Source organism: Procambarus clarkii, chromosome 25 (genome assembly GCF_040958095.1).
Source record: "Procambarus clarkii isolate CNS0578487 chromosome 25, FALCON_Pclarkii_2.0, whole genome shotgun sequence".
Lineage (NCBI taxonomy): Eukaryota > Metazoa > Arthropoda > Malacostraca > Decapoda > Cambaridae > Procambarus > Procambarus clarkii.
Genome location: NC_091174.1, coordinates 43,613,204 through 43,637,875, shown reverse-complemented (window position 1 = coordinate 43,637,875; position 24,672 = coordinate 43,613,204). Strand labels below are relative to the sequence as shown.

The window sequence follows — 24,672 nt, the reverse complement described above, 5'->3', positions numbered from 1 at the left end:
TTGCGGGAACGCAGCCCTACCAAGCATGGTGATGGTCTGCATGCCTTAGTCACGTGTTTTTCTTCAGAAACAAAGAAGGGATCGTGTGCGCGGTAATATCCCTAAGTGTGTGATTATGCAACTCTTAGTGCATTACTTCAATTGCCCTGGGAAAGATGTGAATTGTGGCGCTCCTGCTGCTGCTCCTCTCCTATTAAATATTACAGTTTCGAACTTATACCTCGTCGGAGAAGTAGCTCTACACGCACCACTCCACTCCACTCTGCTTATGTAAGTTTACATTATTTTTACTAATAAAATGCTTCTTAACTCCTGCTCCCACTCTTCCTTCTGGATGTTTTTATTACCGCTCCAGCTCCTCATCCTTCTCCTGCTGCTGCTTCCACCCCCTCCTCCCACCCCCACTCCTCCTCCTGCTCCTTCTGAAGCAGGAGGCATAGAAAGCATAGAGGCAGGAGGCATAGAAAGCATAGAGGCAAATGACGAAGGCATAGAAAGGCCCAGTTGCACCCGAGACCAAAAGTCATGCAGAACCCCAAGAAGACGGGAACATGACGGAGAAGTCCCGTCTCAAGAAAAAGGGGTGAAGAACGGAGAAGAGCACCCACTGACAGGATGGAACCAACGGGCATAAAGGACAATGAACCAGTGCCGGGAACCCACACGGCAGGCCCCGGGGCCGAGCCATTCCCCCAAAGCCTCAGCCTCACAAGAAAAACTGGGGCAGCCGTGAAAAGCACAAAGGAAGGGAGCCCACTGGCAGACTCATACAACACGGCTGGAGTAACAGGCTCGAATGCCCCCGTCGCTACCCCGGAAAGGGAATTCCCCGAGACCAACCAAGTCTCAAAACCATGGAAGCCCCGCCCCAACCCCGAACCGACAGATGGTAAGGACCCAGATGCAGGGAGGAAGGGAGGAGGGACCCGACAAAACCACCAACCAAAACGGGGGAGCCACGGGGCTTCCAGGGAGCAAACAACCTAGCGCGTTGCCACCGAAACTCAACGTGCAATGCCCGTGCTGCCTGCACCCACATAGTCAGCATAAGACTGGGTAACCAAGACACAAACAAGCAACAAAACTCGCAGGACTCCAGGCCGAAGGTGTCACCGACCCCACAGGCAGCAGACAGAGGCAAAACAATGAAAGTCACCCCGAGACAAGGGGACAGAGCAACCCCTCGAACTCAAACAAAGCGAGGGGGGACTCCGGGGCCACTTCCATTGGGCCCTCGCTCCACCTAGGGGTTTCCCCAGGGTCCTGAGCGTTTACTATAAAAGGACTCATGCTCAGGTAATCCCAGGCAGGGTACTGCTAACCGGCGCCCATGTCTACCAAACAACTTTCTAAGAATTGAACCCCCGGGTCGTGAACACTCACGGGGACCTAGCAGGGGGAACCACTGGAAGAAGGCAGAAAACTCAGTAGAAAGGGGGAAAGAACCAAAGGCAGACCCCCCACCACGTAGACAAACAAAAAGAAAAAAAAACTGCAAGAGTACAGCGTACCCAGGCGGAACAGAGCCAGCTGCTATGATTGGTGAAAACAAGCTGCGCAGTACTCTGTGCCCCTACCAGTGCAAACTGCCCCTTACCCTAAGGTGAACAAGGGAGACAGAACATCCTATCACACAAAGGGCGGCCAAAAACCAAGCAGTAAACGGCCTAGCAAAAGCAGGACCCAAGGAGCTTGTGGAAGGTAACCCCAAGCCCCAAGAGCAGTACTTACAGGGCACCTAGGGAAGGTAAACCCTAGGCGCATGCAGCCCGAGTACTGGCGACTCACTCCCGGCTCACACACCACCTAGAAGACAGACACCACACTCTAGGTACAGTGCTGAAACGACCACTGGAGCCGGAGCACACAACCCGTGCCTATAGCATCAGCCGAAGAACTGGGGGTGTGGATCGCTGGCGTGGGGGTCTGGGGCTCTCCCTTCCCCCTCTCAGGGAGGGGGGAATTGCGCAGACAGCGGTGCAGTGACGTCATGCTAGTTTGCTCACTTCTTTTTGGGGAGTTCTATTCACTAGTTCGACGTTAGGTATCAATTTTAACCAGAATAGGGGTTTGTTTTGGGACGCTTCCCTTTCTGGGTACCCAACCCAGTCGATGGCAGACATAGAATGCTTCCAACTACACAAGGGTTTCTATAGCCCATTGCTCCCCTTGCCTCTCTGAGGGGGGCCAGGTTCTGGCTCGTGGTCCCCGGTAGGCCCACAGAACTCCACACACATGACTGATGCCAAAGTCTGACATTAGCATATCAGCCTGTATAGCTCCAGGGAGCCGACGGGGCTCCACCCAGAAAAATGGTGAATATTAAGTAGTTCAGAATCCTCAGTGAAACAAAAAAAGGTTTGGTCCTAACCAGTCTGTTCAAGCAAGGTTAAGCTCTATGGTACTTTCATAAATCCTTCTTGAGAACGTCTTGATCAACCATTAATTATTCACAACATTCACATACCTTTTTAATTAATTCCCAAGGGTACTCCATGGTGCGGTCAAGTTCAGCTGCTTTTGGAAGTACTTCCTCCCGAGCAAACTTCCTAGCCAATTGCTGAATCTCCTTTTGTTCATCCGATAAATCTTGAATGAAATATGTGCATGTATTGTCAGATATTAAAAAGTTTAACTGTATAATATACAGAACTGAACACATACTGGATAATATATATATATATATATACAGTAGCACCTCTATTAACGAGTTTAATCCGTTCTGGCACTGAGCTCGTTATGTGGAAAACTTGTCTTAAAAAACAAATTTCCCCATTTAAAACAAAGGAAATAAATTTAATCCGTTCCACTCCCAAAAACATCCATACTTGAATGACATTTTTTTATGTACTGTATATATAATACTGCACATGTAATTACAGTATAAATATTTTGTTGTACTGTTTTCATGTTTACTTTACCTTATGAAGAGTCGTTGCTGATTTGAGGGAGACGATGGGGAGGTGGGAAGGAGGAGAGGGGTTATGGTGTGGAAGGAGAATCCACCTCTGAGTCAGGCGGGCTCTCCCTTCTTGGGAATTTCTCCCCACTGGGATCGGGTTGTGGTTCACTATCACTGGCTCTTCTTTTCTCTACTTTTGCAAAGAATGTATCTATTGACAATTGCTTTTGTCTTTGTTCTAGGATGTTCCTAAAACAAGACAGCAAATTGTCATAAACATGTTCACACACCGGGTTGTCACTGCTTTATCATGGCAGTTTTTCCAAGAATGCGGTCACCTTTTCAAACATTCCCAACACTTCCCTGATCTCACTGGAAGAGGCAGCATCCTCCCTTACCTCCTCATCCCCTTACTAATGGTGCAAATTGTTGATGAGGCCCTGCCATACTCCCTTGTGATATCAGTCACACAGACACCACGCTCATGCTTTGCTATAATTTCCTTCTTTAAATCCACAGTAATTGTGTCTTTCTTCATCTTGACAACACTATCTTTAGCAAGCAGCTTCTTTGGCGACATCGTGCGTTACAAATTGTAGTCACAAAACCACAAAAAAACAAAGAAAAGCACAAATAAATGCAAAGGAATGCTCGTCGTGCACGATATAACAACAACACTGGCGTCGGAGGCGTCTGAGAATTTGAGAGAACCCATGAGACGCTAGGAAACAGGATTGGTGGGGAATGGATTAATTCAAATCCCTTTATTTCTTATGGGAAAAATCGCTTCGACTTACGATCCATCTCTGGGAACGGATTAGCATCATAAGTCGAGGCCCCATTGTACCTACCTTTCTGGGTGCCTAACCCCAGTCGATGGCAGATAAGGAATACCCCCAAACACAAGGGGGTCTCTTTAGGCCATTGCTCCCTGTACCTTTCTGAGGGGGGGGCCAGGTTCTGGCTCTGGTCCCCAGTAGGCAGGACTCCATTGACTGAAGCCCCAGACTAATACAGCGCATCTCAGTCCTATAGCTCCAGGGAGCACAACACAAACATGCAATACAACCATACTGTACTCGACATACAGGTTCATTACAAGAGTACTAGTAATTATATTTTTGTTTATCAATATACTCTAGTAAAGAATAAAACTAAATTTACTTATTTTTAGTAAATTTTGTTTTGTAAATGAAAATTAAATTCCTCTTACCAAAACAGATGCCACCCTTGCCACGTGGTGCAGTTCCTGCAACAGTATGCTCTAAAGCAGTACTTCGTAGTTGCACACATGATCGTGCCACTGGTCCAGCTCGCAGTAACTGCAATTGTCAAATTAAATAAACATTAACAACTTTAAATGGAATTACAGTACCTGTTTGGCAAATGAAAACAAAAGATGAAGCAGCTCTGAAATCTACAAATGTAATCCAGGGATGAATATCAAGAAATCAACAGGTTTTCACTGCTGCACAATAGGTTATTTGTAGAATCAATCTAACAAACCTGAGCAGACAAGCAAACTGACAGCCAAGTGCAAGTAAAAAAAAAAAAACAGCATTGAATATAAAGAAATGCCATTTTCTGGGTGAGACCCAGAGGCTCCCCAGAGCTTATCCAGGCTGATATGCTAATGTCAGACTTTGGCATCAGTCATGTGTATGGAGTTCTATGGCCTACCGGGGATCACGAGCCAGAACCTGGCCCCCTATTAAAGAGGCAAGGGGCGCAATGGCCTACAGAAACCCCGGAGTGGTTGGAAGCATTCTATATCTGCCATCGACTGGGTCAGGCACCCAGAAAGGTAAGCATCCCAAAACAAACCCCTATTCAGGTGAAAATTGCTACCACAAGCCGAACCGATGGATAGAACTCCCTTAAAAGAAACGAGCAAATGATCGTGACGTCACACGTTGCCGTGCCGCTGTCTGCACAGCTCCCCCCTCTCCGGGAGGGGGATGGCAGAGCCCCAGACCTCCCGCGCCGGCTATCCACAATCAGTTCTGAGGCTGGATGTCAAAAACGCGAAAAACCGGTGACCGGAGGGAGGGAGGGATGCCGGCGAGCCTCTGGGTCTCACCCAGAAAATGGCAATTCATTACATTCAACGCTGGTTTTCATGGGGGAAGCCCCTTCAGCTCCCCGGAGCTAACTACCCACAGAGAAAAAAAGAGGGATGTACCTGGGAGGCGGTCGCCACACACTCCCCAACACAAAGTCAAGACAACTGACTGCAACCACCAACTCAAGGTGACACAGGCCCGAATGGGCCCGGGAACGACAAGACATCGAGCAGCCAGGCCCCTGTATGACCGTCAAAAGCCCTGTGCCCGAATGTCAGCTAGGACATGCTGCCAAGATGGTAGCAAGAGCAGCGAATCCACAAATACCAGGGGCACGGGGAAGGAACACAGGCTGGCTAGCCGCAATAACACAGCGGACAACCCGGAAGACCGTCACTCGTTAACATGGAAAAACGAAACCGGATCAACCCAAAGCGCGTCCCAGACACAGAAGCCGTGGCGCGCAAATAACAGCGGAGGGCCGCAACCGAACACATAACACGATGCACCCTTGGCCCGACCAACCAAGCACCAACAAACCAAGGACCCCTCCGGAAAGCAGCAGTCTCATCCCGTGCAAGAAAAAGGGAGACGGCTGCAACCGAACAAACCAATCACCATGACCGAAGGCGCAGAAGCCCCTGTACCGGAGGTGAGCAAGAAGCTCACCAACCCAATCCCAAGAGGCAAATACCAACAGGAAAAAAAGCCTTTGAGAAACAAACCCGAACCGAAGGGGTCACAACCAATCAAGAAGAGGCGGAACCGCGGGAAGATCTCGAGCACGACCACCGAGGAAGTAGAGCCAGAAACCCAAGCCGGCAAAGAAGGAGATGGAACGTTTGCCAAACAGAAAAACTCCCCAACATGAGATAGCTCGCCAGGGGATCGAAAACTACAGGTCCAACGCGAGATTCCAGAGAAGAAACACCACAAGACCCTGAAAATGCCAACCGGCAGGTCAAGATAGGAAAACAGGAGCCCAAACCTGGCAACAGAAAGGCCCAAAGGCACAAACGAAACACACAACAGTGCGAGGAGAGAACGAGAAAAAGACCAAAAGAACAGCCCCAACAGCCAGGGACAAGAGTGAAGCAAGACAATGAGGAACGAAGAAGGCATGCAGCAAAATGGGAACGATAGGGACAAGACCAACCCAAAAAGTTGCACGCCCTGTCCCAACAAACCAAACTGAAGAAGGTGCAAAGGGTTGCCAACAGACCAGCACCCGAACCAAGGGATACGAGCAACGAAGACAGACCAATGCACACAAGTGTGACGCACCATGCGACACAGGCGGAAGGAGCACTCAAAAAGCCAAAGGAACACAAGAAGGAAACATTCCAGCGGCAGAGCAGTAAACAAATGGAATGCACGAGGAAGGGAAGTGGGGAGGCTGACCCCACCCACAGCTGTAAGTGCAGACATGACAAAGCCCAGGAGATGTCAGGGAAGCAACAGGGAAGAGGCAGGACGAAAGAGCCTAAGCTCAACCCCAGGAAGCACAACCAGAGGCGGACAACCCGGCGAAGACAGAGAAACCAATGTACATAGAAGGGCCAAGCCAGGCACTCTAAAACGGGAAAGGAAAGAGGGACCACAGAGAAGACCACGAAAAATGCCACAAGCAATCCTCAACACGCAACCCCAGGCATAAAACTGCAGCAAAATGTCACTGCACAACATCCCGACACAGGAACAAGGACCACATGTCACTGTGGTACACGTTAACAATGCACACGTGCACCAGCAACATGCAACATGTAGCAACTTCTCTCAGTGAAGGTAGAGAAATGGTGGCGGCTGACTCTAGACAGGGTCAAACGTAGATACGATAGAGCCCAGTAGGCCTAGGATCCTGCACACCAGGTGACCGACGGCGGAGAGGCGGGACCAAAGAGCCAGAGTTCAACCCCCGCATGCACAACTAGCTGAGCACACAACCTGCATCTCAACCATCGTACCTCGTAGCATGGATGAAGTGGGTCCCCTGAGCGACTCGAGCATGGGTCGAACATGCATATGAGTGAGACTGGACAGGTCAAAATAGGGACAGTCACTTGAGTACTGATGCTCTTGTAACCTCATCCAAAAATATATCATACAGTGGCACCTTGACTTACGATTGCCCCTACTTACGATAATTTCGAGTTACAATGTAAATTTCATAAAAAAAATGCAACTCGACATCCGAAGGTGTCGCCGACTTCCGATATTTGTTGATACACATTTGGGTCGACGGAACGCGTGGTTCCCGGTCACGCGGTCTGACCTGCCTCAGTTTACTACAGCTACCCGCTTAGTGGCGATCGCGCCTATAAGAAATTCCGCGTTTGTGGTGATTTTTTGCATTTTGAACATTGAAGTAAATATTATATATCACGCCACGAGTCCCAGGAAAGTCAGTGGTAAGGCTCAACATATGAAAACCCATGTAAGGATGACCATAGAGCAGAAACAAGAGTACAGAATGTCTCTTCCTCAACAATTAAGAAAATGTGTGCAGCATGGGAAGAATTGCAAACCTTTGCTGAAACGATTCACCCAAATCAAGCTACAGTAGGCTGTTGCCTTAACCTATTCAATGACACTGTGATGCATCATTACAGACAAATGTTAAAACGAAGGGAAAAACAAATGCCTCTTGACAAATTTGTAGTGAGACAAACAAGCACTGAACCACAACCAGGTCCTAATGGTATTCAGGCAAAACGTAGGAGAGAGAGTACCTCAGAGAAAACATCACTGCCTGATGTGATAATGGAAGGGGACTCCCCTTCCAAACAGTAACAACTCTCCTCTTCCCAACTCCATCACCATCCTCCATACACCATCAAGAGCCCTCCATAAAGGTAAGATAAACTTAGGTACTGTACTGTAGTTAGAAAAAACATTGTATTCAGTATAAAATGTATTTGTACGTTAATATTTTGGTGGGTGGGGAATGGATTAATTCAATTCCCTTTATTCCTTATGGAAAAAATCGCTTTGACTTACGATCCGTCTCTGGGAACGGATTAACATCGTAAGTCGAGGCCCCATTGTATATATTTCATATAAACATATTCATATAAAAATATTTATATAAATATAAACATATCCAGCGACTGGCCAAAAGAGACGCCAAACCGCAGAAATTCACCCACGAACGTGTCACGACACAACATTGCCGAGAAGATCCAGGGAGCACCGCCAAGGGAAGGCCAGAGTCGAACATGCAGGAGAGCAGGGTAGAGGCGAAAGAGACGCCCCACACCCCCATTACACAGGGAAAACCCCGGCGTCCTCCCCATAGCTGCAATCCAGAACACCCCAGGACCAACGGAGCACGGACCGGAGGATTGAGAAGAGCGAGAGGCGAAGCACCCGAGAAAAAAGGAAGCAAAACACCACACTGCGCACACTGCCCAGACCAAAACAAACTCCCATGGCGCATGCGAATGACATGCTGCCTGAATCGCACAACCCGATCTGTGGGAAGGCGCCAACTAGGACTACTTTACAAGAAAAGTAACCGAACAGTATGCAACTCGAATGAACCGCTAAAGAGAAGAAACAGCCCATCACATGGGACAGGAGCCAAAATAGGAGTAAGCAGCAACAACATGGCCGGCTTACGAAAGAAAGACAAGGAACGCAATCGGGAATCAAATTGGGCTACAAGTAGCCCAATCCGGCATCCCAGACGAGGAGTATGCAAAGAAAACGAGCAGCGCTGCTGCACAAAAGAACGAGACAGGACTGAAAACCAAGAATAAGCACAGAAAAGGACCAACAAGCCTGAGAAAGGACTGGAGGGAAGCCACGCCGAAAGACGACAGACGTTACAATAATACGGGAAGTAGCGAAAACCTTCCAGAACCCTTGAGAACACAGAAGCAAGCACAAGGCACAAAAGCACATAAAGGCAAGGTCGTACCCGAGACCAAAAGTCACATAGAACCCCAAGAAGAGAGAAACACGACGAAGACATCCCATCCCAAGAAAAAGGGGGGGAATAACGGAGGAGAGCACCCACCTACAGGACGGAACCAACCGACTCGAGGGACAAGGAACCGAACCCGGGGCAGCTGTGAAAAAAATAAAGAAGGGAGCCCACTGGTAGACTCTTACAACACGTCTGGAGGAACAGGCTCGAATGCCCCCGTCACTACCCCGTAAGGGGAAGTACCCGAGATCGCCCGAGTCTCAAAACCAACGACCCCACCCCGAACCCACAGACGGTAAGAAGCCGGATGCAGGTAGGAAGGGGGACCAGAATGGATCACAACAGGGGAAAGACAAGGGGGCGTGGAAGAAACCGAAGCACCAAACACCCCCAAGCCCCAAAACCAACCAAAATAGGGCAGCCTCGGGGCTCCGGGGAGCAAACAACCGAGAGCGTTCCCACCAACGAAGCTCAACGTGCAACGCCTGTGCTGCCTGCACCCGCATAGTCAGCATAAGACTGCGTAACCGAGTCACAACAAAACTCGCAGGACTCTGGGCCAAAGGTGTCACTGACCCCACAGGCAGCAGACGGAGGCAAAGACAGATAGAGTCACCCTGAGACAAGTGGTGAGAGCAACCCTCAAACTCGCTGGAAGTGAGGGGGGACACCGGGGTCACATCCATCGGACCTGCGTGCCCTCAGGGGTTTCCCAGGGTCCCGAGCATTTACTATAAGAGGACTCGCGCTCAGGTAATCCCAGGCAGGGTACTGCTAACCGGCGCCCAAAGCTACCAAACAACCTTTTAAGAACTGAACCCCCGGGACGTGTACACTCACGGGGACCTAGTAGGGGGAACCACCTGAAGAAGGAAGAATACTCAGTACACAGAAGACACAGAGCGACGAACGAAGGCAGATCCCTCCACCAGGCAGATAAACAAAAAGAAAAAGAAAACCACGCAATTGGACAGCGTACCCAGGCGAACAGAGCCGGCCGCCATGATTGGTGAAAACACGCTGCGTAGCACCCTGCGCCCCACCAGTGCAAAACTGCCCCTTACTCTAAGGCGAACAAGGGAGACAGAACACCCAAGCACACAAAGGGCGGTCGAAAACCAAGCAGTAACCGGCCTAGTAGAGGCAGAACCCAAGGAACTTGTGGAAGGTGGCCCCAAGCCCCAAGGGCAGTACTTACAGAGCACCTAGGGAAGGAAACCCAGGCACTTGCAGCCCGAGTACTGGAGAATCACTCCCGGCTCACGCACCACCTAGAAGACAGTCACCACACTCTAGGTACATTGCTGAAACAACCACCGGAGCCGGAGCACATGACCTCAGCCTTTAGCACCAGCCGAAGAACTGATGGTGGATAGCTGGCACAGTAGGTCTGGGGCTCCCCCTTCCCCCTCCCGGGGAGGGGAGAGCTGCGCAGACAGCGGCGCGGCGACGTGTGACATAATGATCGTTTGCTCGTTTCTTTTAGGCGAGTTCCATCCATCTGTTCGGCTTGTGGTAGCAATTTTCACCAAAATAGAGGGTTTGTTTTGGGACTGTTATGGCCCCCAATTTATAAAATATGGGGTATGCACTTATGAGTCACGGTCTCCCCATTTAACTGTTAAGAGGGAGTAACCTTCACATCACTGGAACATACATAGCCTGGCCAAACATATATCAATGTTCTAGGGGAGTGAAAGGCTAGCAACAATTATTCCAGTTTACTGGCATTAATCTATATCCACAACATTAATATAAAACATTCTACTAATATCACACACTATTACTTTATATCCAGCTTCTTAACAACTGGGCATGATACATCAAATACAGGTCTGGAAACTGCATCAATTAACACTAGCTGACACCAGGAACTTGCCTGGCGCAGTGGAACACTACCGTCTATATGCTGCTAATACCAAAACAGGGTGGTGGTGTCACTACCATTAACACACGAGGAATGAGGTAACAAAATCACATAGAGCACCATCGCCTTACTTAAAAGTCCTCAGAATATTACCTCAAAGACATATAAAAACCTCCACCACCTGGTATACATAATGAACAACGGTAGAAATGATCCATATAAATACATACTGTTACATGAGAGTAAATCTAGCAGGCATACTACCCAAATAAGGTCACAAATCACAGACCAAACGCTAACAGGTTTGCTCGCCTGGAGAGGTCAGAGAGTAGTGGCGCCTTGAGCCAACCTTGCCGAGAGGCGACACTGTAACCAACTCCAATAAGTCAACTGACCTTCAACTTTCAAATCTCTCTAGCTCATTTACAACATAAACTCACTAAGGAACTTCTAATTTAATATACAACCACTTAAGAGTATAAGGCACAACCTTACATGATGATATATAATAATACATTAAAGAAATTAACATGAAATACAAAATAAGTATACAAAGAATTCGCATGGATACGAGATGGTAACACTGGCAAAGTCGGTACATCAGAAGGGGAGAAGGGAGGAGGGGGGGGTGGGGGTTGGGGGTTGGGAGGATTCAACGACATCGACCAACGGTTATACATATGCATACAAGATCAAAAGATTGTCCAAGTGGAAAACATTTCACAGTGCCATATTTTCATTAAATGTCATGATAATGGGACAATGCAAGGTACAACACTAAAATGGAAACTACTCAGTATACCTATGGATAATATATCTGGAAACTAAATGTATACATTCTCCAACATGGTCCACATAAAGTTACCTATATAGCATTGGTGTAGCATTAATTACAATACGCATACAAGGATGTTTTTCAAACTCCATGACATTAGGCTACTGCTATAACTAGACATCTAATATATATCCACAATTACATGGCACACAACTTTGATACTAGAATTAACATAGACTTGGAAATGTATGTCACACATTGACAATACAGTAAATAAGAATAATATATGGTAACATAAGATTATATCATAACACAATATTCGTGATACGAGGCTATGAACCAAGATATCACTGTATAGTTTGAGCACACTCATACACCAATCTCAGTATGATCATACTGGTGTATGAGTGTCACAACAGGGACGCTTACCTTTTTGGGTGCCTGACCCAGACGCTAGCAGACATAGAATGCTTCCAACCACATGGGGGTTTCTATAGGCCATTGCTCCCCTTGCCTCTCTGAGGGAGCCAGGTTCTGGCTCATGGTCCCTGGTAGGCCATAGAACTCCATACACATGACTGATGCCAAAGTCTGACATTAGCATATCAGCCCAGATAAGCTCCAGGGAGCCAAAGGGGCTCCCCCCAGAAAAATCCTTAAATTTGCAATATGAATACAAAAACAAGTTCAGTGAAAACACATATTTTAAAGTAAAGATGCTGGTTCTCAGTAACTTGAGACATTTTTTGTTCAAAAGTGGAATACAAGTACTGTACTATACAGAGGAACTTCAGTTAACAAATTTAATCCGTTCCGGCACTGAGCTCGTCATGCTAAATGCTCATCTTGCGAAACGAATTTCCCCATTTAAAATAATGGAAATAAAATTAATCCGTTCCACCCCCAAAAAACATAATATAAAATTTTATAATGTAATTATAAAATGGCAAATACTGTACTACATGTAATTATTATAACTGTTTTGTTTTACTGTTTTCAATTGTACTGTACTTTACCTTATGAAGAGTCATTGCTGGCTTGAGGGAGACAATGGGGAGGTGGGGAGAAGAGGGGTTACAGTGGGGAAAGAGAATCCACCTCTTGAGTCAGGCAGGCTCGCTGTTCTTGTGAACTTCATCCCACTGGGACTGGGTTGTGGTTACCTGGTTGATACCTGGTTGATGGGGTTCTGGGAGTTCTTCTACTCCCCAAGCCCGGCACGAGGCCAGGCTTGACTTGTGAGTTTGGTCCACTAGGCTGTTGCTTGGAGCGGCCCGCAGGCCCACATACCCACCACAGCCCGGTTGGTCCGGCACTCCTTGGAGGAATAAATCTAGTTTCCTCTTGAAGATGTCCACGGTTGTTCTGGCAATATTTCTTATGCTTGCTGGGAGGACGTTGAACAACTGCGGACCTCTGATGTTTATACAGTGTTCTCTGATTGTGCCTATGGCACCTCTGCTCTTCACTGGTTCTATTCTACATTTTCTTCCATATCGTTCACTCCAGTACGTTGTTATTTTTCTGTGTAGATTTGGTACTTGGCCCTCCAGTATCTTCCAGGTGTATATTATTTGATATCTCTCTCATCTTCTTTCTAGTGAGTACATTTGGAGGGCTTTGAGACGATCCCAATAATTTAGGTGCTTTATTGCGTCTATGCGTGCCGTATATGTTCTCTGTATTCCCTCTATTTCAGCAATCTCTCCTGCTCTGAAGGGGGAAGCGAGTACTGAGCAGTACTCAAGACGGGACAACACAAGTGACTTGAAGAGTACAACCATTGTGATGGGATCCCTGGATTTGAAAGTTCTCGTAATCCATCCTATCATTTTTCTTGCTGTCGCAATATTTTTTCAATATTGCGACAATATCAATATGGTTCACTATCACTTGCGCGTCTTTTCTTTACCTTTCCAAAGAACGTATCTATTGACAATTGCTTTTGTCTTCATTTTAGGGTGTCCCTAAAAAAGACAGCAAATTGTCATTAAATATGTTCACACACCGTGCAGTCACTGCTTTATCAGGGTGATGCTTTTCCAAGAATGCGTTCACCTTTTCAATAATTCCTAACACTTCCCCTGATCTCACTGGAAGAGGCAGCATCCTCCTTTACATCCTCCTCCCCTGATGAGAGCTCTTGTACCTCTTCTTGATTTAACTCCTTCCGCAGTTCCAGGAGTTCCTCAGTGGTTAATTCATCACTGTGCTCCTACACTAACTCCTGCACATCAGCAGCATTCAACTCCAGACCCAAAGTTTGCCCCAGAGTGACAATATCATCCTCAAGATGCACTTCCAGGTCGTCCACAGGTGCAGGTACAGGCCCGAAACCTTTGAAGTTTCGCTCAGGGATACCCTCAGGCCACAGGTTTTACCATGCAGAGTTTAGCGTCCTCTGTGTCACTCCTTCCCAGGCCTTATCAATCAAACGTAAGGCACCCAGGATATTGAAATGCTCCTTCCAGAATTATTTGAGGGTCAGCTCTGTAGTTTCTATCACATCAATATACCTCTCCAACAAGGCCTTCATGTAGAGTTTCTTAAAGTTGGCAATGATTTTCTGGTACATGGGTTGGAGGAGTGGAGTGGTGTTGGGAAGAAGAAACTTCATGGTGATGAACTGATTTTCTGGAAACAAATCATCTTACATCTGTGGAGGATGTACAGGAGCATTATCAGGCACAGGCAAGGCCTTGAGTGGTAACTGCTTCTCTACAAGATAACTCCTCGCTTAGGAGCCAAAAATGTCATTGACCCAGTCACTGAAGAATATTAGTGTGACCCAGGATTTCTTATTGGACCTCCACATCACATTCAGTCACGTCTTGTGCACTTTATACGCCTTGAACACTCGTGGATTTTCTGAGTGGTGGACGAGCAGTGGCTTGATCTTGTAATTACCACTCGCATTGGCGCAGAACACGAGGACAAGCCGATCCTTCATCGGCTTGTGGCCAGGCAAAGATTTTTCCTCTTGCATGATGTAGATCCTCTTCGTCATTTTCTTCCAAAACAGGCCAGTCTCGTCACAATTAAAAACTTGTTGGGCAAGAACTCCTCTCTAGCAACGAATTCCTAGAACTCTGAGACAAATCTCTCAGCAGCAGCTTTATCAGAGCAGGTAGCCTCTCCATTTTGCACAACACTGTGTATACCACTTCTCTAACTAAATTTCTCAAACCATCCCTGGCTTGCCTTAAATATCTCCTCATGTTCAGAAGACGCACCTGGTGTCTTCCTGACAAGATCCACATACAGCACCTTTGCCTTAGCACAAAGCTAATAGCTTTCACACTATCACCATGTAACTACCTTTCATGCATCCAAACCACCAGTAGCTTTTCAATATCTAGGATTTTTGGACGTTGCTTGGTGACCTTGGTAACTCCTTGAACCACATCAAGCTTCTTAAATTCTTCCTTCCTCTTCAAGATGGTGCAGATTGTTGATGAGGACCTGCCATCCTCCCTGGCGAGATCAGTCACACGAGCACCACACTTGTGCTTTGCTATGATTTCCTTTTTCAAATCTACAATAATGGTGTCTTTCTAACCCCCTTGACTACACTATTTTTAGCAATCTTTGGCAACATCGTGGGTTACAAGTTGTAGTCACAAAACCTCAAAAAAAAGCAAAGAAATGCAAAATTAAATGCAGAGGGATACTTATCCTGCGTGATAAAACAACAACATTGTCGTCAGAGGCATCCAAGAAATTGCGAGAACCAGCGCGAATACTTGAAAGCACCACATGGTTTTCTCGTTAACCGAGCGGAAGCTTGTCAATCGAGACAACTTTTCTGCGAGTGGCTCGCTCGTTACCTGAAATGTTCGTAGATGGGGCTGCTCGTCACCCGAGGTTTCTCTGTACAGTGCTGTGTAATCACATTTGAAGAATCCACCTCTCTGAATGAAGGTTACAATGTAAGCTTTTACTTCAACTGCAAAAGTGATTTTGAATGCTTAGTACAGTATATATTTTCATTCTACTGTCCACATATCCCAACTGTTGTAGAATAGTCAAGTCAGAGCAACCGAAGGTGTACCCTACTGAACATACCAGCTGCTGCTTGTTACTAAAAGTGATTTTCTGAGCAGTCATGCTACAACATCTGAGTTTGGAAGTTCTGAATGGCAAATTGTACATTTGTCACTGTACAGTACATTTCCAAGGTTTCCTTCTAGATTATCAATATTTCTTCTAGTGGGCTATATGTGCTGAGATTCTTAGACTATAGCCACCTCCTATCCATGCAACAGCTTATGGAACCACACTGCAGTGCAAATGGCTTTTATCCTATTTTTGTTTTGTAAGTCTTCGGGAACAACAGAGTATCACTGCTCAGAAAATCAGGCCAAGTGTAGAGTACTGTATATAAAGCTTACCTGCTTGATGGGGTTCTGGGAGTTCTTCTACTCCCCAAGCCTGGCCTAAGGCCAGACTTGACTTGTGAGAGTTTGGTCCACCAGGCTGTTGATTGGAGCAGCCCGCAGGCCCACATACCCATCACAGCCTCGTTGGTCCGGCACTCCTTGAAGAAAACAATCTAGTTTCCTCTTGAAGATGTCCACGGTTGTTCGGGCAATATTTCTGATGCTCGCTGGTAGGACGTTGAACAACCGTGGACCTCTGATGTTCATACAGTGTTCTCTGATTGTGCTCATGGCACCTCTGCTCTTCACTGGTTCTATTCTGCATTTTCTTCCGTGTCGTTCACTTCCTTCCAAGCAGGACACTCAGTTTCTCAGGCCTTTCTTTCTGTTTGTTCTTCCCTGTACCTTTGGATCATTTATGGTCAGCTTGAAATGTAAGGAGACTAGAACCTAGGATCCATATTGTATTATAGGTGTAGTTACTAGCCTTGTTGTACCCACTCCATTATCCATGTTAAGTCTGAATGGTTGAAGTTCATTGCCTGATTAAGTCTGTCATTACTCCTGGTACTTACACAAATATAAAGTCAATAGAGCTGACACATCCCCAGCTCTTGGGACCTTGTCTCGCCCAATCCTTCATCCAAGACTTGTTGGTACGTGGGTCTCCAACTGACTCGTTCTCATTCAGTCATGGGTTGGCATGACATTCTAAGGCATGGCAACCGCAGATAGCTTCTGGCCTAGAATCATGTGATCACCTTGTGACACACCCTATGTGATATAGAAGTCATAGTCACTTTCTCACCTTGAAGTAGGTTTAATCTCACATTATGGCTAACTTAAGAACACTGAAGTGTTATCTCACATGCAAAGGCCTTGACCTTTGGTTATCTTCTTGTAACAGCCAATTGCTCTCCAGATACACATCTTGTAGCATACTGTAATCTAGTCATATATTTTTACTCATCTGTTTGACGGACTAGAAGGTTCTGTTAGCTAAATATATAATATTTATGTAAAGGCAATAGTATGTGAGGATTCTGGCAAATTGTGTTTTGTGGAATATATTGATATAATCAATTTTCACAAGTTATGGATTATATTGATGTTTAATGTGGAAGTATTTTATGGACAAGACGTGTAATAAATGAATGAAATGAACACGGTCCAAGTGAGCTTTTATTATTATGGAATCTCTTGTGAAGTAAAGTCACTCAGGTCTAGTGAAGTAACTTGACTGTGGTTAAAGAAGTGAGGTGAGGGGAAACTTGGGCAGTTAGGGAGAGCACGGTGATGACACCACTACCTCCCTCACACTGGGTCGCCTGCCACTCACAGTGGCCAGGTGGAGAGTTAGTGGGCTCGAGTAATACTATTCATCCGTGCTCAGTAAAAGTTAACACTTTAGTCCGGGAACGACGCAGCATTGCGTCATTTTTTTAGTAGACGTGATCCGAGGAACGACGCAGCATTGCGTCGTTTTCGGCGGCAAATTGGCGGCGGCTTCGGGAGAGAGGCGCACAGCGGTTTTGGATATTATATGCATATACTCTTGTAGGGAATTTCATTGCGAATACATTGATACCAAATACCATTGATACCAGACCTAGGACCATAATTGAGGTAACAAAGTTGAAAACGGTATACCATTTTATTAGCGCTCACTGGGATTATGCTCCGTCACTTTCTCTGTTTGCTGTGGGTGGTACGCCTGGCTTTTGGACTTTATATTTGCATATACTCCTGTAGGGAATTTTATTGCAAACACAATGTTACCAAAATGAAAGACCTAGGACGGGAATTGAGGTGACAAACGTGAAAGGAGTGTACACATTTTATCGCTCTTATGCGCTCCCAGGTAACACGCTCACTCACTTTCTCTGTTTGTTGTGGATGGTACGCCGGGCTTTTGGAGTTTATATGTCTTTAGTCGTGTAGAGAATTCTATTGCGAACACAATGATACCAAATTGAAAAACCCTGGACGAGAACTGAGGTGACAAAGTTGAAGAGAGTATACACTTTTCAGAACTACTGCGCGCTCCCGTGAAACACTGGGACCCACTTCGCTTAGTTGAGGGCTGGCGGGCTGGGGCCGCCAAAGTGTTAAGCATAATTCTTTGAACCATATTTAACTATATAAAATAAATATTTATTTACCATAAATTAAAGTATTTTATCTTAATATAGTAGTAGATGTGCAATTTCAATTCTTTTAGATTCATTTAGTTAAATAGTTAGAAAGTGAATAATACACACAACTAATTCCTAAGTGTTAGAATGGCTTCTAGCATAGAATCAGGATGGTTGCATCATTGTTAGAATAGGTGTTCAAGTTATATAAAGTCGTTTATTTAATTCTTTACTAACAATTGTTTTTGTTTCAATGTTTCCAAGTTGATTCGGAGGAAAGTTGGCTTAAAATCAGTGTGTTTCATGTATTGGTTTTAATTCATTCAAAGTAATTCATTTCATTCAGGGCAATAAATTTTATAAGTTTTATGTTTTTGATTTAAAGAACACTCTTCAGAATCTTTAACCATCAGCATTATATTCACTCCACAAATTTTCAAAAGAATTTAAAATACAAGACAGTTTTTGCACTTTCTGAAATACAATACACTGCTGTCACTACAAACTTTGTGAAAATTAGGTTTTAACCCCTTTATTTGATTAATGGTACTGGAACTGATCAGCGAAAAAAACGTACTTTGCTATTCTATGCTACACTAAATACAGTATGAATACATGACAAAAGATCATCGAACTATTTGCAAAAAACATATCATTACAGCTGAATATGCCATAAGTGATGCATCTGGTCCAAAAGCCACACATAGCTAAACACTGACATCTTGAACAACACTCCCACCTGCCAAATTCTGTTTACTAATTTAGAAGTTTAACCCTTAACACTTTAGTCCGGGCATGACACAGCATGGCATCATCCGTTTACTGTCGGTAATCTCGGGGATGACGCAGCATTGCGTCATCCAATAAAATAATTGCCAAAAATCAGGTTTTTATCCGATTTTTGGGGGACTGTTTGGTAACTGTCAACAAGGCCGAATGCAATCTGTGACTACATTACAAACATGAAAGGTGTTGATCACTTTGACCAAATGATCAAATATCACTTCATAAGGAAAACTCACAAATGGACGAAGAAAATGACCATCTATTTTGTGCAAATGGCTATCTACAATGCTTATGTGATGTACAACTACTACACAAAAAATACTAAACTATAATACTACATATACTAAAATACTAAATACTAAACATTTGTGGGCAGGAATCGGGAGTGTAGCTGGAAGGTGTCTGGGCACTCACTCGCGGTTAACGAGTGGCCCGTCTTCAACTTGTCGGCGGGTGGAGCGTGACCAGGTTTTTTTTATGTCTAACACATTGATACCAAAATGAAAGACCTAGGACGAAAATTGAGGTGACCAGAGTGAAAAGAGTGAACACATTTTATTGCTTTTGCGCGCTCCTGGGTAACTCGTTCGCACTTTCTCTGTTTGCTGCGGGTAATTAGCCAGGCTTTTGGAGTTTATATGCATTTAGTGCTGTAGAGAATTCTATTGCGAACACAATGATACCAAATTTAATCTCGTAGGACTAGAATTAAGGTGACAAAGTTGAAGAGAGTATACACTTTTCAGAATTAACGCGCGCTCCCATGAAACTCTGGGACCCAAATCGCACAGTTGAGGGGTGGCGGGCGGGGCACGCTAAAGTGTTAAACAGCGCAAATCATACATATATGATTAGAGTAACTGTCACAAAACGGCGCAAATCATATATATATATATATGATTTGCATACAGTATTTAAAATAGTTAAAATAGTCCTACACATACATAGAGCTCACATCTGCTTCCTCAGACCACCAGTAACCTTCCACCATCTTGAAGAAAAATCCTGAGTCCCTCACTTTCCTTCTAGGGCCTTTGTAAGAAAATGATGACCATTGCTTGGCAACATCACCATCCAGTATCTGAATGTTTAGGGCAGCCATGGAGGAGACACTAAACTTTGAGCAACAGCAAATGAGTGATTACCATGTATATATTCGAGGCAAAATGTGAGCTCTATGCAATTTTAAGATTTAGGCTTAAAATATATTTATACGTGTATTTTTATGAATAAGTATGTGGGTGTCTTTATATCTTTACTTGTATATCCATACATACTTATATTTTCAAAGTTTTACATAATAGACAGTAACTTTGACACACAAATACAACCTGTTAGCATGAAAAGACTAAATTAATAAATTGAGAAACAATGAAAATAAATCAACAAAGTTATTCCTATGCGGCACCTCAACTAAAACTATGCAACTTCTCTAGGCCACTACAGCTAAACCACAAGAGCTAGACACTTTTTATTTGGATTTTTCTGCTCCCTGAAGGCTAATTAACAATGTCATAAGAATTTTTTTTTTTTTCGGAACAATTTTTTTCTTGAGCGTCCTGGGGATGTTTGCTATTTAACAGTTAGCGGTTTAAGGGTTAAACTATCTCGTCTGACAGCTGGATGGACAGCGCTTTGGATTCGTAGTCCTGAGGTTCTGGGTTCGATCCCCGGTGGAGGCGGAGACAAATGGGTAAAATGCTTCTTTCACCCTGATGCCCCTGTTACCTAGCAGTAAATAGGTACCTGGGAGTTAAGACAGCTGCTATGGGCTGCTTCCTGGGGGTGGAAGCCTGGTCGAGAACCAGGCCATGGGGACACTAAGCCCCGAAATTTTCTCAAGATAACCTTCTCAAGAGATCTCGCCTATTAACCAAATCTAGAAATAATCTATTATACTGGTATAGCATTGTATAAGATAGGATAGTCCTTGTTAGGATTATCAAGGTTCCCCAGACCAATGGTATATATAGGTAGTCATCCATCCATTTACTGGCCCAACCCAACAGTGTTTAATCTGATTGGGTGATGTTTACATCACTACCCCAAAAGATTGTGCTTATCCAAGAGACACTAGAAATATGTGTAAAATAATAAACCCCACATTGTTTGAGTTAGGTAAACAATATTTATCAAATATCGATACTGTTCTTAAAAGGTTCCTCCACTTTGCACCCGCAAGATAACATAAGTTTAGGGGTTGGTAAATGTTAATCTTCTGGTTTGATTAACTGTTCACCTGAGACAGTTAAGCAAGTCCCAGCAATGTCTGAGTACAAGTGACAGTATGAACAATCCTTCAGGGCAAAATTAAAACCAACCAACACTAATCAGTACTCATATAACATTACAATTTATATCAAATGCATAAGAAACTATTATTATGCACCACTGGAGCCAATCACAGACATTTAAAATATATTATTGTACATGCCTTATGTAACAGAGTGGATTCCATCTCATGTTTGAAAACTGCTCAACGAGGTGGCGGATGACTTGGCCAAAGATGCCACATCAAAACAACACGACATTGAATGTGTTTTCACAATGAGACAAATAAGAAGCAAAATCAGAAATATTCAGGCACAGGCAGAAGTGATGAGGAGAGATATAATGTATGAGGGAAGCCAAACCGGTCGGCCGACCTAGGAAGCCGGTCGGCCGAGTGGACAGCACACTGGACTTGTGATCCTGTGGATCCGGGTTCGATCCCGGGCGCCGGCGAGAAACAATGGGCAGAGTTTCTTTCACCCTATGCCCCTGTTACCTAGCAGTAAAATAGGCACCTGGGTGTTAGTCAGCTGTCACGGGCTGCTTCCTGGGGGTGGAGGCCTGGTCAAAGACCGGGCCGCGGGGACACTAAAGCCCCGAAATCATCTCAAGATAACCTCAAGAAACCATGCAACACTACATGTGAGTCAAAACACCCATTTCACTTATGGTAAAAGGAGAAATGCTTGGAGTGACTCTGTGCACATGCTGCTCAGGTTTGGGTACAAATTTACTGGGAATATGGAATAGGTGTTAATGATAATGACACCAAGGGTAAACTATGTGGTATGTTAAGGTCTCACACCCTCACCCATTATGTTCTTAATTGCCCATTGATTAATATATATATAGAAAACACTGAGATAAGAACTGTTCCTGGACAAATTGCCTGGATGTGTCACAATGGAAAGATTGATGATATTCTGGAGAGAGATAAAAGAATTTTGCACCAATAGCCAAAAAAGTATAAAAAAAAACGGTTGGTATAATTTCCAAAATCAGGTATTATGCTCCCCACTCTGCTCTCCTCTCATTATACTATGCACTAATCTATCCTTATCTTACATATGGTATCTGTGCATGGGGTTCAACCACTGCAAATTACCTAAAGCCCATCATCACTCAACAAAACTCTGCTATCAGCAATATAACAAACTCTGTCTTCAGACAATATACAGCCTCTCTGTTTAAGTCCCTTAACATGCTAAACAAACATTCACTCCACACATTCTTATGTGCTATCTACATGTACAAAACCTTGTTCCTAAATGCTAATTTGATCTGAAACTTTTCACTGATAAGTATAATAGAACTTATGAGCACCACACCAGAAATAAATATATCTTTAGTATCCCCAGAGTTAGACTAAATCTGTGCTAACACTCCATGCAAATAAAAGGGCCCAGTCTTTGGAACTCTCTCCCTGATGAATTAAAAAAAATTGTCCACCCCATGCCATATTCAAAAGTAAAACTAAAAAGAAATAATTTTATCATCATAGTTTCCTACCTTGTGATTCAAACTCACATTAATTATTTATTTATTTATTTATTTTTACACAAGAAGGTACAATGGGTGTATGAGAGTACATAGCATTGATGTTTTTACATTCTTGTAAAGCCATTAGCATGCATAGCATTTTGGGCAGGTCCTTAATCTAACAGATTATATTAAGTAGGTAATCTGTAGCGAAAAAAGTGAACAGGTACATAGTAAGAAAACTTTAAGTAAATTAGTAGGTACATTTTAGTAAAATTTGAGGATTATCGACAGTTACATTGTAGCATATTTTGAGGATTATTTCTAAGTACATTGTATTAAAATATGCATTCAACATAACAACCATGATTTAAGATGATGGCAGTATCTTGTACTACCCAGTTCCCCAATATTAGTATTTAAGACATATATATCCTTACCAATGTAATCACTTCTGTCAACTTATATTGTTGTCATTTGTTGATATAAAACCTTACAGCAATATATCTTTTTATCTTACCTGATATGTCAGCTTAAGGACCTGCCTGAAACGCTATACGTGTTAGTGGCTTTGCGATAATGTACAAATACCAGCCTTATGTAATCTCACCAACCCATTGTACCTTCTTGTGAATAAATTTGTATTATTATTATTACTCTCACAACCCAATGTACTTTCTTGTAGACCCCGATGGGCCGGTTATTCTTAACACTGGGGTTCATGTACCTTTACCAGCTCACACCGGTATACAGTCATTAGCGTCCACTTAACAGTTCATACCACCTTACAGTCATTACCATACACTAGCCGAAGACCACAGATTAATCCTAAAATCGTGGGGAAAGCTGGTGTTACCTGACGAAGGCCCGCCATCTTCACCCAAATATTCCGTTGTTGTTGTTGTTAAGATCAAGAACAGCTACCGGACTGGGCTAATCCGGATTCAGAGGTGAAGGCTTGAGTGTGTAGGCCTTAATGAAGGAGATTGGCCCATCGCCAGATAATTTAATTACTCCTCAGCTGCATGGCAGGGAAGTGGGCCCCTCCTCGACACCTGCTCCGGAATAATGGTGTCTTTTTATGTTGTTATGCACAACAGCTATTCATTGTGAGAAATTAATAGATGACAGCAGCTGTAAATAGCTGATAAGCCTCCCATGCCATTGCTCCACCCATAACTGCTATTCAACAAATCTCTAGAGAATCATACAAAGAATCTGCCTTTAAAGGAGAGGTTCAGTGTAACCTTAAATTGTCAATGAGCAAGCAGTCTGAGAGTAATAGTACACCAAGAACTTCAACTAAATCTTGTACGCATGTAGACGCATAAAAAAAAAAAAAAAAAAATCTTGTAGATCTGAGGCAAAGTGAAATCGACACCAGTAATTCCATCTATCGTCATATCAAGCAAGAGGAGCCACACATCTATGGTTCATCCAATAAAATCAGCAGACTTCTAGATGTTACTACTGTTCGGCTTAGACTCGGTTACAAGTATCTGGGAATTCTCATTATCTGCTGATGTAGACCTGACCAAATGTAAACTGTGTCAACAAAATTTTTCTGCGGTTGGAAGAAAACGAGCTTAGATTGGGGACTTGTTTATTTTATAATAGTAAATAATAAATTAATAAATAATAAATTAATAAGAAAAATAATAAATTATTAATAAATAATAAATTATTATATAATAATAATAAATAATATAATAATAATAACAAATAGTATAATGATAAGCAATTATTTTTAATGAATCAAATAGCTAATTAGGGTGAATGATAAATAATTAGTGACTAATGCATAACAATAAAGTATTAAAGAATAATTATGATGAATAATCATTATAATGATAAAGTATTAAATCAATTACAATTAATAGTTACATCTATAATTAGTAATTGAAAGTTGCATTATTTGAATTTACACTAATTACAATTCATGGTAACATTTCTTAGCTATCTGCAGGCTTATCACTTTAGGGGTTCCCGCGGAGCACCCCCCCATCCCGTGATGGCCTGCAGGCGCGGAACCCCCAACCCTGAAGAGCGAGCGGCGGCTGGCCGCTCTAACTAGGAATGTGACTACT

The 24,672-nt window shown here is 44.0% G+C and overlaps 1 protein-coding gene across 1 annotated transcript; it reads right to left on the bottom strand.

The window, feature by feature from the left end:
* Positions 1-2,446: 2,446 nt before the first annotated feature.
* Positions 2,447-23,593, bottom strand: LOC123749450 (medium-chain specific acyl-CoA dehydrogenase, mitochondrial-like). Its single transcript, XM_045731553.2, has 3 exons — positions 23,442-23,593; positions 4,116-4,224; positions 2,447-2,589 (listed from the first exon to the last, which is right to left on the bottom strand). The coding sequence occupies exons 1-3, from the start codon at positions 23,457-23,459 to the stop codon at positions 2,447-2,449; spliced, it is 270 nt and encodes an 89-aa protein (XP_045587509.1). The 5' UTR covers positions 23,460-23,593.
* Between the last annotated feature and the right edge of the window lie 1,079 nt (positions 23,594-24,672).

What these genes read in the sequence shown, in the direction of transcription:
- LOC123749450 (XM_045731553.2), bottom strand. An exon ending in CAAGGGTGGCATCTGTTTTG is followed by an intron (nt 2,590 to 4,115) that starts GTAAGAGGAATT and finishes ATTTCATTCAAG; the next exon opens with ATTTATCGGATGAACAAAAG.